The 15,011-nt window shown below is 41.4% G+C and overlaps 1 protein-coding gene across 1 annotated transcript in view; it reads left to right on the plus strand.

The window, feature by feature from the left end:
* The window catches only part of ERI3 (ERI1 exoribonuclease family member 3), a 249,393-nt gene extending 235,993 nt beyond the window's left edge, over window positions 1-13,400 (plus strand). The window contains exon 7 of the mRNA XM_030205573.1: window positions 13,221-13,400. Within this exon, the coding sequence (XP_030061433.1) occupies window positions 13,221-13,400 (180 nt within the window). The remainder of the gene's footprint in view (window positions 1-13,220) is intronic.
* The last annotated feature ends 1,611 nt before the right edge of the window (window positions 13,401-15,011 follow it).

Below are 15,011 nucleotides of genomic sequence, written 5' to 3' on the forward strand. Positions count from 1 at the left end.
CCCCCCCCCCCCCCCCCCCACACACACTAAGTCTCCCACCCTTAAAGAGTGAGCGACCTCATCTAGAACTGATCAATGCTCCTGGCACTTCTTCCAAAACTCAGGGAAAACAATTAGAAAGCAATCGATCCTACAGACAGCTTTGAATATGCATAAGTGCACACTTGACCTTCAGTGGTCAGTTCACCTCCACAATGTCTGCTTTGCTAGATTTGCTTAGATCTTTCACCGTGAAGAAGAATGACCTTCACTAGTAAACTAGATTTTAAAAATATTGCTGCAGAGAAGAGAAACCCAGAGAAATAGTTAAACATAACTGGGCCTGGAAATCCACATGCCTCATTCTGTGCCACAGGCCTTAATGTGCTCTGGCTCTGGTGCAGTTCATGCACGTGGCGATTGGCATGTGAAAGAGCTTGAGCAAGTGCCAAAAGCTTTACAGGGTGCAAGGGTAGATCAGTGCCTGAGGATACGGCCATTCTCTGATACAGGACTGTAACCTTGCCAGTTTCCCTTCAATATAGAGTAAGGCTATACTAAGGACATAACAGAAGGAGAACAAGGCAGGTCTCCTTTAATACAGATATAATTATAGAATGCAGGCTTGGCAATTCTCTTTCAACATGGCCCCCATAGGACAGCTCAAGCTCTGCTCTAAAGAGACTGGGGCCGTGGCTCACAGGATGATACTCAGCAATAAAGACATCAAATATATTTGTGGAAGACCAAATAAACTCCCTATTGTGTACATAAACTATAATTTTAGTGAATTATGCATAGATTTAATTAGGAGGTTTAATTGCCAATCATGCCCCAGTAGGATTAGTGCTGGTATCTATTAATTATCCCCGGAAGCATGTAACTGGCTAAAATGGGAGTTGGGAGCAGAAGAATGTAGACCAGCAAGCAGTGAAGTAGAACCAGTACTTGGAGTTTAGATGTGGTTTACTGGTAGGTCCTGATTAGACTGTTTGTGAATGACTGAATCAGGAAGATGCAGATGTGAGTAGAGCTAGCTTCTAATAATGTCTAAGCTAGGATTTTTCTGGTTGGACAAAGGATTTTTTTCATATCTTGTTTGTCCCAGGAAGCTGAAGGCATGCTTTTGGTCAGTAGCACTGGACTTGCATGCAGGGCCGGTCTTAGCATGTGCGAGGCCCTATGCAAACCAATTTGAAATAATAAGCACAATGCTATCATGAAACCTCCCCTCCCCAGAAATTATTCAGTTCAAGTCCACTACAATTAGTAGCAGGCCCAAGCCGGGGGTGGATGCCGCGCCGGTGGTGGCGGGAGCGGAGTGGCCGAGCCGCGGAAATGGGGATCATCTCAGGCGACTAAGGCGAGCAGTGGCGGAGGTCGGAGCGGAGGCACGAGCGAGGCAGAGTTGAGGCGCTGCACGGGGCCCCCTTAGGCGCGCCGTGCGGGGCCCCCTTAGGCGCTGGGCCCTATGCGGTCGCCTTGGTTGCCTCTGCCTAAGACCGGCCCTGCTTGCATGGTCTCTCATGCTCTGCTTTTTAACATCGTCTCTGGCATTTTTGGTACTTTCCACAGCAAAGGAATAATTTGGCGTGTTAGTAAAGACAAAAGAAATTTTAAGTAATGTGACCAGATAGAAGCATTATGTAACTTCACGCATGTCATTAGATGAATAATGAATGCCTCAAAGTACCGGCCGGTGGCAAGATGATTTTAACAGTGTTCAGTGACGTCTCGGTGTTCTGTTGTTGTACTGAGACTTCATTGAACCGGACAGTAAAATTAATAAAAATGAATCATCAGTTTTCTTTTAGAAGCCAAAATGAGTCTTTGGACCAAGGTTATTTGATACATAAAGTACAATAAAACCCTCATGATGCACATTAAAGAATCACAACTCTTTTCTACGGCTTTGGGCTGAACTTCTTTTATCTGATGGTCCAGGCAGCAATGACAAATGACATAGTTTGCTTTGAAGACATAATTGAACTTTTATTTAGCATTGAATGGTTGATGCACTGTTACGTGTGTGCACGTGTTACTATCCAGACAAACCAGACGTAGCCCATCTTTTTCTCTGAGCACAAGCAGGACTTCTTAATCTTACATCTGGGTGATGTCATCCAGTGGAGCCTGGTTCGGACACTGACTAGCGAGTAATGTAGAAACTTCTAGAAGCCTCCCACTGTGCATGCGCTGGTGCCTTCCCCCCAAGACGCATGAGTTTACGAGTTCACGTGTTCTCTGTTCACGCTGTGCTGTTATTTCAAAGTACCTTCCCATATGGATTTATTTTTCTTTGTTTTGTTCCTAATTTCTCTCCTTTTCATTCTTAGTCAACCCCCTTTTATTTTCTTAGAGTTTTTAGGCCTTTTAAAGTTTTCTTTGTTTTTGGGAGAGGTTGCTCAGCTTAGACCACAGCCCCAACCTCAATTTGAATGCTGCCCCTTTTTGAGAGTTCAAGATTGAGGAGTTTAATTTGTCTGAGATTATTTTTTCGGTGTCACAGAAGACCCCCAGTGGCTTTGAGAGGTGCGCCCAATGTCATTGGGTGATTTCTCTCATGGATCCCCACCCTTAGTGTATCTGGTGCCTTGAGCCAGATCATGACCCCTCTGATTGTGATCTCTGTTTAAAAATTCAGATGAGAACTCAGCGGGTGTGAGCCAGGCATTCAGGTAGAGGACCAATATCGGGGGAGTCAGGGTTCATAGGGAAATCAAGGAGATTATCATTAGTATAGAAATGTAAGAATGAGGGTGGCAAGCGGACTCAAACAGGGGAAGAGGGGACAGAACACAGCCCTGTGGCTATTTCCCTTTTTTCTTCATACATAATCCAGCATCTGCCCTCTCTTCCCCCCCTCTTCTAAGCCAATGTCTCCTTCATCCTATTCCAGTAACCACCCTCTTCCCCCATCCCGTTGCCTTCTCTCACCCTACTGTCACCATCTCCCCTTCTCCCCTTGAGCAAGCATATTCCCTTTCTTTCTATCCTTTTCTGATCCAGCATCTCATCTCTTTCCCCTTACCCAGCTTTTGTCCAGCATTTTCTATCCGTCCACCCCTCCATTCAGCATCTTCCCCTTGTCTCCTGACTCTGTTTTTCCCATGTTCAGCATCTTGCCTTTGCCTCCTTAATCCTCCTCACCATCATATCCCCTCTGACTGTGTACTCCCAACAGGATCCAGCATCCGCCTTTGTGTCCCTATCTGTACTTTGTAAAACCTTTCTCTCCTCCTCCACCTCCATAATTCCCTTCTTTACCACTCACCCAACTCTCCTTTCAAGCCAATATCTTCCTTTCCCATACTATTCCATCATATATGTGATATTATTGTATCAATGTTTTATTATTGTTTTTTTAAAAATACATTTCATTTTATAGGCTCCTGATGAAGGTGCGCTTTTGCGCCGAAACACAGCTGTGTCGAGTCAGAGTCAAGTATGTCAGTGTTTTCAATTGAATAAAGATTTGACTTTCTACATACGTCGTCTCCGGTTCCTTTGGAACAGCCTACCTTTCCTACTCCCTTCCTTGTCCATACTATTCCATCATCATCCATCTGTTACCCTACTGCCTGGTCCATGTCCAGCATCCCAGCCTCCCCCACCTGCCAGCAAACATTTTGTTCTTCCCTCTCCCCCTATGCAGCCTCTCTTCTTCTTCCCCTTCCCCCCTCCCCACATCACACTTCACTGTCTCTTCTTCCACAGCTGTTTCCTGCTATATGTAGCAGCAGCAGAGATGAAGCTGTAGGACCTTCCATTTTGCATGTGCTGCTGCATGCTCTGCCAGTCCCAGTCCCACCCCCTCTGAAGTCACTTCCTGTTTTTGAAAGGCAGGACCACAACCCGTAGAGCATGAAGCAGTGCAAGTGAGACGGAAGGCCCCTTGGCTTTGCTCTGTTTTGGTGCCGCTGCTTCACATCATAGGAAGCAGCTGTGGCAAACAGCATATCAACTGGAATGATGGTGGCAAAGAGGTAGCAACGTCTGTGCCTCTACATTATGGTCAGTTCAGTTATAGATGACATCTTGGTGATTAGTTTTTGTCTTTATATCAAAAACCTAAATATTAATGGCACATGTTTTTTGTTGGTAACATCAGTGGAAGTCAGTTTTGAATTGCACCATGTCATTTGAAAGTCATGTTTCTGATTATAATAAGCTCTACCCCCTTTTTTTTATTAAGAACAAAATTACAGACCATATTCAAAAGCATGGATTAATGAGACAAAGTCAACATGGATTTAGTGAAGGGAAATATTGCCTCACCAATCTACTGCATTTCTTTGAAGGGGTGTACAAAAGTGGATGAAGGTGAGCTGGTTGATATTGTGTATCTGGATTTTCAGAAGGCGTTTGACAAAGTACCCCATGAAAGACTCCAGAGGAAATTGGAGAGTCATGGGATAGGAGGTAGTGTTCTATTGTGGATTAAAAATTGGTTAAACACTGGGAGGAGAGCTTAAAAAATTACAGGATCTGACAGGAACTTTGGTAAAGGACAGAGACACTATAGTTAAGAAAATGGAATACTTAGATAATCAGGGGAGATTCCTTAATTTTCCGAAGTCTCCTCTAATTCCTGCTAAAGATATGCTAAAAAAATATTTTGGACAAATCCTAGGAATCCCTGTGGAGGGCTTTCCGCCCATCACCGGGGCTCGCTATATATTTGGAATTCAATCTCAACCCCTGATTTCTCAGCCTCAACCAGATCTGAACTTGACAGAGTTCCTTGAGAGTTCACTGGAGATGGTTACTGAACGCACAACTCTCCTGGTATCATTCGCTTTTGAGCTTGATAGAAATAACATCTTTAAATTGTACTTTAGGCATATGAATGCATCTTTTTTTGGAGCTAAGATCCAGATATTCCCTGATCTTAATAAAGAGACACAAAAGCGCAGACGAGAATTCCTGGTGTTAAGCCAAGAGTTCTCGCTTTATCTGGAACATTTGTCCTAAAGTATCCATGTAGATGCTTTGTGTCTATTGGTGGTGTTAATTATATGTTTCTTGACCCCAGAAAAATGCAAATATATATAGATTCGAAAGAACATAGTAAGATTGGTGATCAGACCTGAGGCCCCACTTTAAATATGCTGTTAAATCGGCTAGCGAGTAGTCAGGGTTTTCTTCCTCTTGCAGAGTAAATTAAACTCAATTAATTTTTCCTTTATTTTGTTATTCCTAGTTTCTTGCCTCGTAATGTGGTGTAGTTTGTGGTCAATATAAGAATGATTATATTTCCTATGGTATGTTATAGTATGTTTAAAAAATATTTTTTGTATCTATTACATTTTTGAAATGGATGTAAAATTGTAAAATCATAAATAAAAAAAATTAAAAAAAAATTGGTTAAAAGATAGAAAACAGAGAATATGGTTAAATGGTCAGTATTCTCAATGGAGAAGGGTAGTTAGTGGGGTTCCCTAGGGGTCTGTGCTGGGACCGCTGCTTTTTAACATATTTATAAATGACATAGAGATGGGAGTAACTAGTGAGGTAATTAAATTTGCTGATGACACAAAGTTATTCAAAGTCGTTAAATCGCAGGAGGATTGTGAAAAATTACAAGAGGACCTTATGAGACTGGGAGACTGGGCGTCTAAATGGCAGATGACGTTTAATGTGAGCAAGTGCAAAGTGATGCATGTGGGAAAGAGGAACCCGAATTATAGCTACGTCATGCAAGGTTCCACGTTAGGAGTCACAGATCAAGAAAGGGATCTAGGTGTCGTCATTGATGATACGTTGAAACCTTCTGCTCAGTGTGCTGCTGCGGCTAAGAAAGCAAATAGAATGTTAGGTGTTATTAGGAAAGGAATGGAAAACAAAAATGAAGATGTTATAATGCCTTTGTATCGCACCATAGTGCGACCGCACCTCGAATATTGTGTTCAGTTCTGGTCGCCATATCTCAAAAAAGATCTAGTGGAATTAGAAAAGGTGCAGAGAAGGGCGACAAAGAGGATGGGACAACTTTCCTATGAGGAAAGGCTAAAGCGGCTAGGGCTCTTCAGCTTGGAGAAAAGGCGACTGAGGGGAGATATGATAGAGGTCTATAAAATAATGAGTAGAGTTGAACGGGTAGATGTGAAGCATCTGTTTATGCTTTCCAAAAATACTAAATTACACCCACCAGACAGGACTTAACAAAGATCTCGGTTTTCTAGCACATTATAAACCATAAAATTGTACTGCTTTGTCACCCTCCTGTCTTCATGCGTATCTCCCTCTTCCTGTCTCTCACCTATCCAACCCCATCCTGTTAGACTGTCACTGGAATGCTTTGATGTTTCACTTATATATACTGTCATCTACCAACATTTGCTTATTTCCGATCTGACAAAGAAGGGCAACCTTCGAAAGCTAATCAAGAAATGTATTATTAAGTTATGTCCAATAAAAAAGGTATCATCTTATTTTATTTTCCATGTTTTATTTCTATTGATTACCAAAAATACTAGGACTAGGGGGCATGCGATGAAGCTACAATGTAGTAAATTTAAAACGAATCGGAGAAAATGTTTCTTCACGCAACATGTATTTAAACTCTGGAATTCGTTGCCAGAGAATGTGGTAAAGGCGGTTAGCTTAGTGGAGTTTATAACAGGTTTGGACGGCTTCCTAAAGAAAAAGTCCACAGACCATTATTAAATGGATTTGGGGAAAATCCACTATTTCTGGGATAAGCAGTATAAAATGTTTTGTTCTTTTTTGGGATCTTGCCAGGTATTTGTGACCTGGATTGGCCACTGTTGGAAACAGGATGCTGGGCATGATGGACCTTTGGTCTTTCCCAGTATGGCAATACTTATGTACTTATGTATGAGAAGTTTTCATTGACTTCATTGGGATTGTTTAGAGCTTGACCAGTTTAAACTAATTATTCAAGCATTAATGGTTGCTCAAATTATTATAATACGCTATATGCAGGCTGTTCAGATGCATGATTGAAGAAATTACAGACTGCAGAATATAGCATGAGACTGGTATATTCTGCCAGAAATTTTGATAGGGTATCACCGCTTATTATCAAAGATTATGTGTGCTTTTACTGGTGGCCATATGGGCTTTAAGGTATGTACTGTAGTACTTAAAATTTTAAATAGACAGACTCCACAAAATATGGTTTTCCTTGTGTGCCTTCCACCTTCCAAAGATATGTTACGACTAAGGAATCGAACGTTACTACATTTTCTGACAGGGAAAGAGAAAAAAATATAAAATTTTTATGTCTACTTTCCAGGTCATGAAGATGTTGGAATGATCTTCCTATGGATATTAGAACATTTACTGGTTATTCACTGTTTAGAAAGCGTCTTAAAACTTGGCTATTTCAAAACATTTGTTTTATGAGATTTTTTAGATTGTTTATGATTATTAAATTTTGTATCTTCAGGTTCTCTTTTTTGCTGTTATCCATTGTGAACCGATTAAGGGTATATGCGGTCTATAAGCATTGTATTGATCTTAAGTATTTAAGTTTTAATTGTGTTTAATATAATATATAATATAATTGTAAACCGCAGTAAACCACCTGTCTGGTACTTGTGTTATATAAGCTATTATACTGTATTGTAGATCTTGCACAGAATGAGTTTAGTCTGCACAGGTGAGGAGGATGGCTGTTATTCTGTTGATCAGCCATCTTCATCCTTGCCTGGGAGCCTGGCCTTCCTCCAACATGCAAGCTGTTTGTTGTTAACATCTCCCGCCTGCTGCTCTTTGGAAGCTGTTTTGCTCCAGTGCACGTGGTTGACTCCCATTGTTAGGAGCTATGCCAAGCAACTGAGCTCTGCCAGTGAGTGCCAGTATATCACCCGACTGTACATTTCCTGCCCTACAGGGCACATTTTATTCAAAGTCAGATACAATAACAGTAAGGACAGCCAGGTTCTGCCATTGCTCCTCATCTCTGCTATTCCCATACTCAGACATTCATAGGGTGCTGCCAGAGCACTTAAGTGCTTCAGGAGGGAGATGGAGAAAAACTGATTGTGCACTGGTGAACAGCCAGGCTCCCAGAAAGATATACATATGCAGAAGAGAACATTGAACTCATTTCTGTACATACCCTTTGCTGTTCTGGTGCTGGAACTGCAAGCAATTTTATAAGTCTATGAGCATCATAGTAACATAGTAGATGATGATAGATAAAGACCTCTGCGGTCCATCCAGTCTGCCCAACAAGATAAACTCATAACATAAGGTATGATGTGATACTACATATGCATACTTGACCTTGATTTGTCCTTGCCATTTTCAGGGCTCAGGCCATAGAAGTCTGCCCAGCATTAGCCTACTTCTCCCAACTACTGAAGCTGTCATTGAAGCCCCACTCCAGCCCATCCTGAGAAAATTCAAAAGTCATGGGATAGGAGCCAATGTTCTGTTGTGGGATTAGGAACTGGTTATTAGAAAACAGAGGGTAGGGTTAAATGGCCATTTCTGTCAATGGTGAAGGGTGAATAGTGGCGTGCCACAGGGATCTGGACTGGGACTGGTGCTATTTAACATATTTATAAATGATCTGGAAATCAGAACGACAAGTAAGGTTATTCAATTTGCAGATGACACATAACTATTCAAGGTTGTTAAAACACATATGGACTGTGAAAAATTGCAGGAAGACTTTAGGAAGCTGGAAGACTGGGCATCTAAATGGCAGATGAAATTTAATGTGGACAAATGCAAAGTGATGCACATTGGGAAGAATAATCCGAATCATAGTTACCAGATGCTAGGGTCTACCTTTGGGGGTCAACACCCAAGAAAAAAGATCTAGGTATCATTGTAAATAATATACTGAAATCTTCTGCCCAGTGTGTAGTGGCGACCCAAAAAGCAAACAGAATGCTAGGAATTATTAGGAAAGAGATGGTAAATAAGACTGAGAATACTATAATGCCTCTGTATCTTTCCATGGTGTGACCTCATTTAGAGTACTGCGTTCAGTTCTGGTCACCATATTTCAAAAAAGATGTAGCAGAATTAGAAAAGGTTCAAAGAAGAGCGACCAAAATGATAAAGGGGATGGAACTCCTCTCACATGAGGAAAGACTAAAGCAGTTAGGGCTCTTCAGCTTGGAAAAGAGATGACTGAGGGGGCATATGATTGAGGTCTACAAAATCCTGAGTGGTGTAGAGCAAGTAGAAATAAATCGATATTTTACTCTTTCAAAAAGTACAAATATTAGGGGACTCTCAATGAAGTTACATGGAAGTACTTTTAAAACAAATAGGAGGAAATATTTTTTCACTCATCAAGTGGAACTCTTTGCCAGAAGATGCAGTAACAGCAGTTAGCTCATATGGGTTTTAAAAAAAGATTTGGACAAGTTCCTGAAGGAAAAGTCCATAGTCTGCTATTGAGACAGATGTGGGGAAGCCGCTGGTTGCCCTGAGTTTGGTAGCATGGAATGTTGCTACTAATTGGGTTTCTGCCAGGTATTTGTGACCTGGATTGTCCACTGTTGGAAACAGGATACTGGGCTACATGGACCATTGGTCTCACCCAGCTATTCATATGTTCAAATCTCTCCAGCCATGGTCGGAGCAGAGACCATGGAAGTCTGCCTGGCACTGGCCTTGTTCTCCAAGTATTGAAGCTGAATTTGTGCAGCTGTGATCAGGGCAAAGACCATGGAAGTCTGCCCGGCACTGGCTTTGCTTACCAATTACTGGTGCTGCCATTTAATCACCTCTAAGCTGGTTTGGTTCCATTTCTTCCATGCAGGATTCCTTTGTGTTTATTCCACACATTTTTGAATTTTGTTACTGTTTTCATCTCCGCCATTTCCCACGAGAGGGCATTCCAGGCTTCTACCATTCTCTCTGTGAAAAAATGCTTCCTGATATTATTCAAGGATTTTATTTTTAATTTAGGGTGAAGTAATGTGGTAGCTGTTAGTCCACTTCAAAAATGAATATACGTAGAATGGAACATAAGGCAATGCCCTTTGTATTGGCCTAAATTAGTGGTTCCCAATCCTGATCTTGGAGGCACTCCAGCCAGTCAGGTTTTCAGGTTACTCACAATGAATATTCATGAAAGAAATTTGTATGCAGTGGAGGTAGTGCATGCAAATCTCTCATGAATATTCATTGTGGGTATCCTGAAAACCTGACTGCCCGGGGTACTTCCAAGACCATGTTTGGGGACCACTGACCTAAATACATTTTTGACTACCTTTTGGAGGCCAAAACCACCTCCTTCAGGTCTGGGCAGTATACTGCTGTTATGGTATGCTTGTCCTGTAAGAATAAGGTTTTGGCCTATGAAAACTAGTCAAAAGTATTATGTTGGTCCAATAAAAAGGGACCGCCTTATTTTCTGTTTTCATTTTATTTGTTGATTTTTAATGTACTATAGCAATTGGAGTATATTGGATTTTTGAAATTTTATATCTGCTCTCTTTTAAATTTGGCACAGTATAGAGGGACATATATTTCTGTTTGTTTCTCTGGTGTTACACTGTATACAGTGTGACTTTCTCAGGGGTTGTCTATCCTAATTAGATTGTAAGCTCTGTCGAGCAGGGACTGTCTCTTCATGTTCAAGTGTACAGCGCTGCGTACGTCTAGTAGCACTATAGAAATGATAAGTAGTAGTAGTAGTTCAGTTTCATATTACATTTGTGAATCACCATCTCTTGGCTACTCCCAGGTACCACGCATTACAATAATCCAGCTTTGTTAATATTAATGTTTACACCACTATTCTACAGTTTTACTAATCAAGCGAAGCCGAAAAAAAGCACTCTTGACTCCTGATTGTCGATGGAGGGATAGATTACACAGGTAGTAAAGGATCACACCCAAACCCCTCCACTGTCGCTGAAGCTGACTCCCCTCCACTGAAAGCTCCCTAGGAGGCCCTAAATGTGCATTTCTGTCTATCAACATAATTTCGGTTTTCAATAAATTCAGAGCCAACTTATTCTTCCTCATCAAACAATTCACCTTATCCAGACAAAATTTTAACGTCTCTATTATCTCCTCAGTAGAGTCTAACATTGGGAAAAAGAACTGAATGTCATCTGCATACGTTCTGTAACTGACATGCAGTTCCTAAAAAATCAACCCTAAATGTTGACAATAATGCAGAGAGGGCTGATCTTGCGGTACCCTAATATGCATCAAATATCGTCAGGAACATTCTTCTTTTATCTGTATTTGTACACTTTGCCCCGACAAATATGATTCAGATCATTGAATCATTGCTCATTCAATCCCAACATGAGTCAACCACGATGATAATACCCCTAAATCACTGTGTTAAATGCCGCTGAGATATTCAGTATCACAAAACAGTAAACCAGCTCTCTATCCATTCCTTTTCTTATTCCATCTAGTGTGGACAATAATAATGTCTACACACTATGATTTTGCCTAAAAACATATTGGCACCCATCAAGTATGATTATCATTCACATATTCTGTTAGTTGAGTCAACACTACTTTCTCATTCACCTTCCCAATCATAAGTAATAACAGATATTGGTCTATAACTAGCAGGCAGAGTCAAATCTGCCATATTACTTTTTGGAAGGGACTTTACCATAGCCAATTTAAGTAAACCAGGAAAAAATACCAGAGGACATTGATGCATTAACAATAAACCTCAACATAGGTGCAATAGAAGATGATAATTTCCTAAGCACCTGAGAATTGCATAGATCCACAATGGACTTCTTTTTAAAGAACACACAATCGTTTCTACCTCTTTTTCCTCCACCTGCTTAAATGGAGAGGCGGAGTCCTTCACCTTGTGGCTCTGGCCCCTTCCTCCCTGTGGCCCTCCTACGTCCTCTCATTCTGGTCCTTGTCATATCGCACATCGACTACTGTAACTCACTTTATACTGGGATCCTCCTTTATTCCTTTAAGAGACTACAACTCTTCGTAGTCCATGCAGGTTTGACCACAGCCTTCAATCTGAACACTGGCTTCCCATCGTTTCTCAAGTCAAATACAAATTTCTGCTGGTTTACAAATCACGCCTTTCCTCATCTTCCTCATACCTTAACAAGCTCCTCATCCCCAATACCCCCAATGTTTCCTTCGTTCAGCCCTCCACCCCAACATCTCGACACTGTGCCTTCAGTTATCTTGACCACAAACTATGGAATGAACTCCCTCTGTATATCAGGAACTGACCGACAGTCACTGCCTTCAAGAAATCACTTAAAGCTTAACTCTTTTCTGAATCTTTTCCCCCCTCTACTGCATAATCTCTCAGTTTTACTCTTTTCTCACCCCTCTTATTATGTGTACCACTTGTATGGGTAACTGCTCATTCTGCCTCGCCTCACCCTGTGCTTGGAATAAACTTCCTGAGCCCTTACGCCAAGCCCCCTCCCTACCCATCTTCAAATCTGTGCTCAAAGCCCACCTCTTCAATGTTGCTTTCGGCACCTAACCTTTATACCTTTCAGGAAATCTAGACTGCCCCTATTTGACTGACTGTACATTTGTCCTTTAGATTGTAAGCTCCTTTGAGCAGGGACTGTCTTTCTATGTTAAATTGTACAGCGCTGCGTAACCTAGTAGCGCTTTAGAAATGTCAAGTAGTAGTAGTATGGGTAACTGCAGACAATTTTAATTTTTTGAAATCGCTTAGATGCCTATGTGCAGGCCCTAGTGATATCAAGTGGAATAAAATAAATAAAATAACTTTTTTTTTTAACTTCCCACTCCCCCGCCCCAAGACCAAAAAAGGTGTTCTGCTCCTGGCCATCTCTTCCACTTGCTTTGAGATCAGATAGATCATTCCGTCTTCCATTTCTTCTGCTACCTGTCTAGAATGTGAGCCCACTACGGACAGAAAAAGTAACTCACGGTTATACCACAGAAAGGTGGTATATCAAATCCATGACCCCCTTTTAAGCTCTTCCAGGCAGGGAATCATGATGTAAGTATTATATAACACGCCCTGGTTTAGACCACTGCTCACCAGAGAAGTCTGGTTCATCCAGCAAGAGTTGAGAGGGTGGTCAGTAGGTTTGCAATGAGAGTGCAGGAGAAAGAATGAAGTGTTTGGGCTCCTCTTCTGAGGTTCTCATTTGTGGGACCACTTAGTGATGAACAGTTTTAGAAATGTGGACCCCTGACCACAAGAGTCAGGGTTGGACTTACATCATCAGGATTGTAGTGGAAGGCTGTAGCTGTTTTCTGAATGCTTTTATGGTGACTTGTAACTGATTCTAGTGTCTCCTTTCTCAAAGGCGTACAGCTTTGCCATTGGGACTTGGCCTAAGAACGGACTCCTAGACATGAACAAAGGCATGAGCCTGCAACACATAGGGAGACCTCACAGCGGCATTGGTGAGTACTGCATTTCTTGTGACATTTTTTGTATCGTGATTGCATATTTATTCACGAGTTGTGTACACAAGGGTATATAAGAATGAGGTTCATGAAAATCAAAAAAACGTGTAAATATTTCCAGCAAAACACCTAGTGGATTCGGCCCCTGTCAAGACGTGTCATACCAGCAGAGCTGCATTCTATTCCGTGATAAATGGCTTGTGAGAGCTGCCTGTGTGAAGGTGTTGCACTTGATTACTCACGGTGTAGTGTACATGCTGATATTTCGTTAGGTCTGCTTGACTTTTCTCTTCCTGTTTACGTGGTTGTCACACTCCCCTCTGTCTACCTGCCGTCTCTCCCTTTTCTCCTCATCTCTCCCGTCCTCTCTGAGCATGTTCGTGTAGCAGCCAGGGTTTTGCATGGTTCGTGATTCACTTGCACAAGCTGTAGCTGAGCCTCAGGCTGTAGGAAGCTGTTTAATATTGTTTCCAGGCTCTAACCACTAAACTATCAAATCAATACAAGTTAAGGAGATGAATTATTTAAAACCCACCAGCTTTTAATTAGTAAGCTAGTTTTGAACTATGGATCTGGTTACATTATTGGCAGACACTGCATTAAAATTTCTTGTTTGTGAGGACTTTTATTTTCCTACAGGGGGAAACAGAAAATTGGCCTTTTGGTGTGACGGGGAGGGGAGGAGTGGCTGGTACTTCTGTGGACACATTGAGTATTGAAGGCATGCAGAGGTTCTCATCTGATGGCCATGGGGAATATTTTTGTATGTGTGTGTGGGGTTTTTTTTTGTTGTTGTTGTTGTTTTTTAAATGCATTGAAGTATTTGTTTTGATGACTTGCTGTTTGGAAAGTGTCTTTTCAATGGCCCTTTTCCTGGCAAGTTGAAATGAATGCACTTTAGTTATTATTGATCTATGCTGGCGTAGAGGACTTTGTGTAAAGATTTGCTTAAGTTCTGGATGAAATGAAATTTGGTTCTTGTGAGAAATGCTTTCAAATGTGTCATTTCACTATAGAATTCTCTAATTTAACCCCCAAATACCCAAGTCTGTGGGGGTTAGTAGGGTCTTTTTGCATGCTCATTGCTTTGAGAGCCAGTTACTCTTGTACATCTTTTAATGTGGACGAGAGCTGCCTGTTTCAAGGAGATGGCTAGCAGTCTTAGAGCACACCTGGGTTTCCCTGGTTTAGGGTGTTTTGCTCTATTCTGGTTTCTTAACAATTAACTGTGTTGTCCCATTCGTTCTTGTGCCTAAATACCTCCAGCCTTTTTCAATTTTGTTCTGTTTTAAAGATTCTGTCTTTGTGCACTTTTTTTGTAAACGACATTGATGGCCCTGTAGGTGCTGTATCAAGATTCATAAACTAAACTAAAACTGTATTCCTCACCTGCACTGGAGAACCATAAGCCCGCATGCCTACCTGACTGTTAGCAGGGGGTGTTCAGCTCCCATTCTTAATGGCTCAAGATGGGTTCTGGTTCAAAGATGGCCGCCAATACATGCAAATAAATCTCATGATAATTCATTTTATGCATGCCGAAGACCAGTCCTGATTGATATCTTCAAGGACAGGAGTTTAAATAGATGTTTAGCTGTGGGAAAAGAGGTATGCAAAGATTTATTTTGAAATCTTTACTTTTTTAACCTGCATATTCTGCAGTGGGAAAGTGTGAGGTAAATATGTCC

Source organism: Microcaecilia unicolor, chromosome 6 (assembly GCF_901765095.1).
Source record: "Microcaecilia unicolor chromosome 6, aMicUni1.1, whole genome shotgun sequence".
NCBI classification, from domain to species: Eukaryota; Metazoa; Chordata; class Amphibia; order Gymnophiona; family Siphonopidae; genus Microcaecilia; species Microcaecilia unicolor.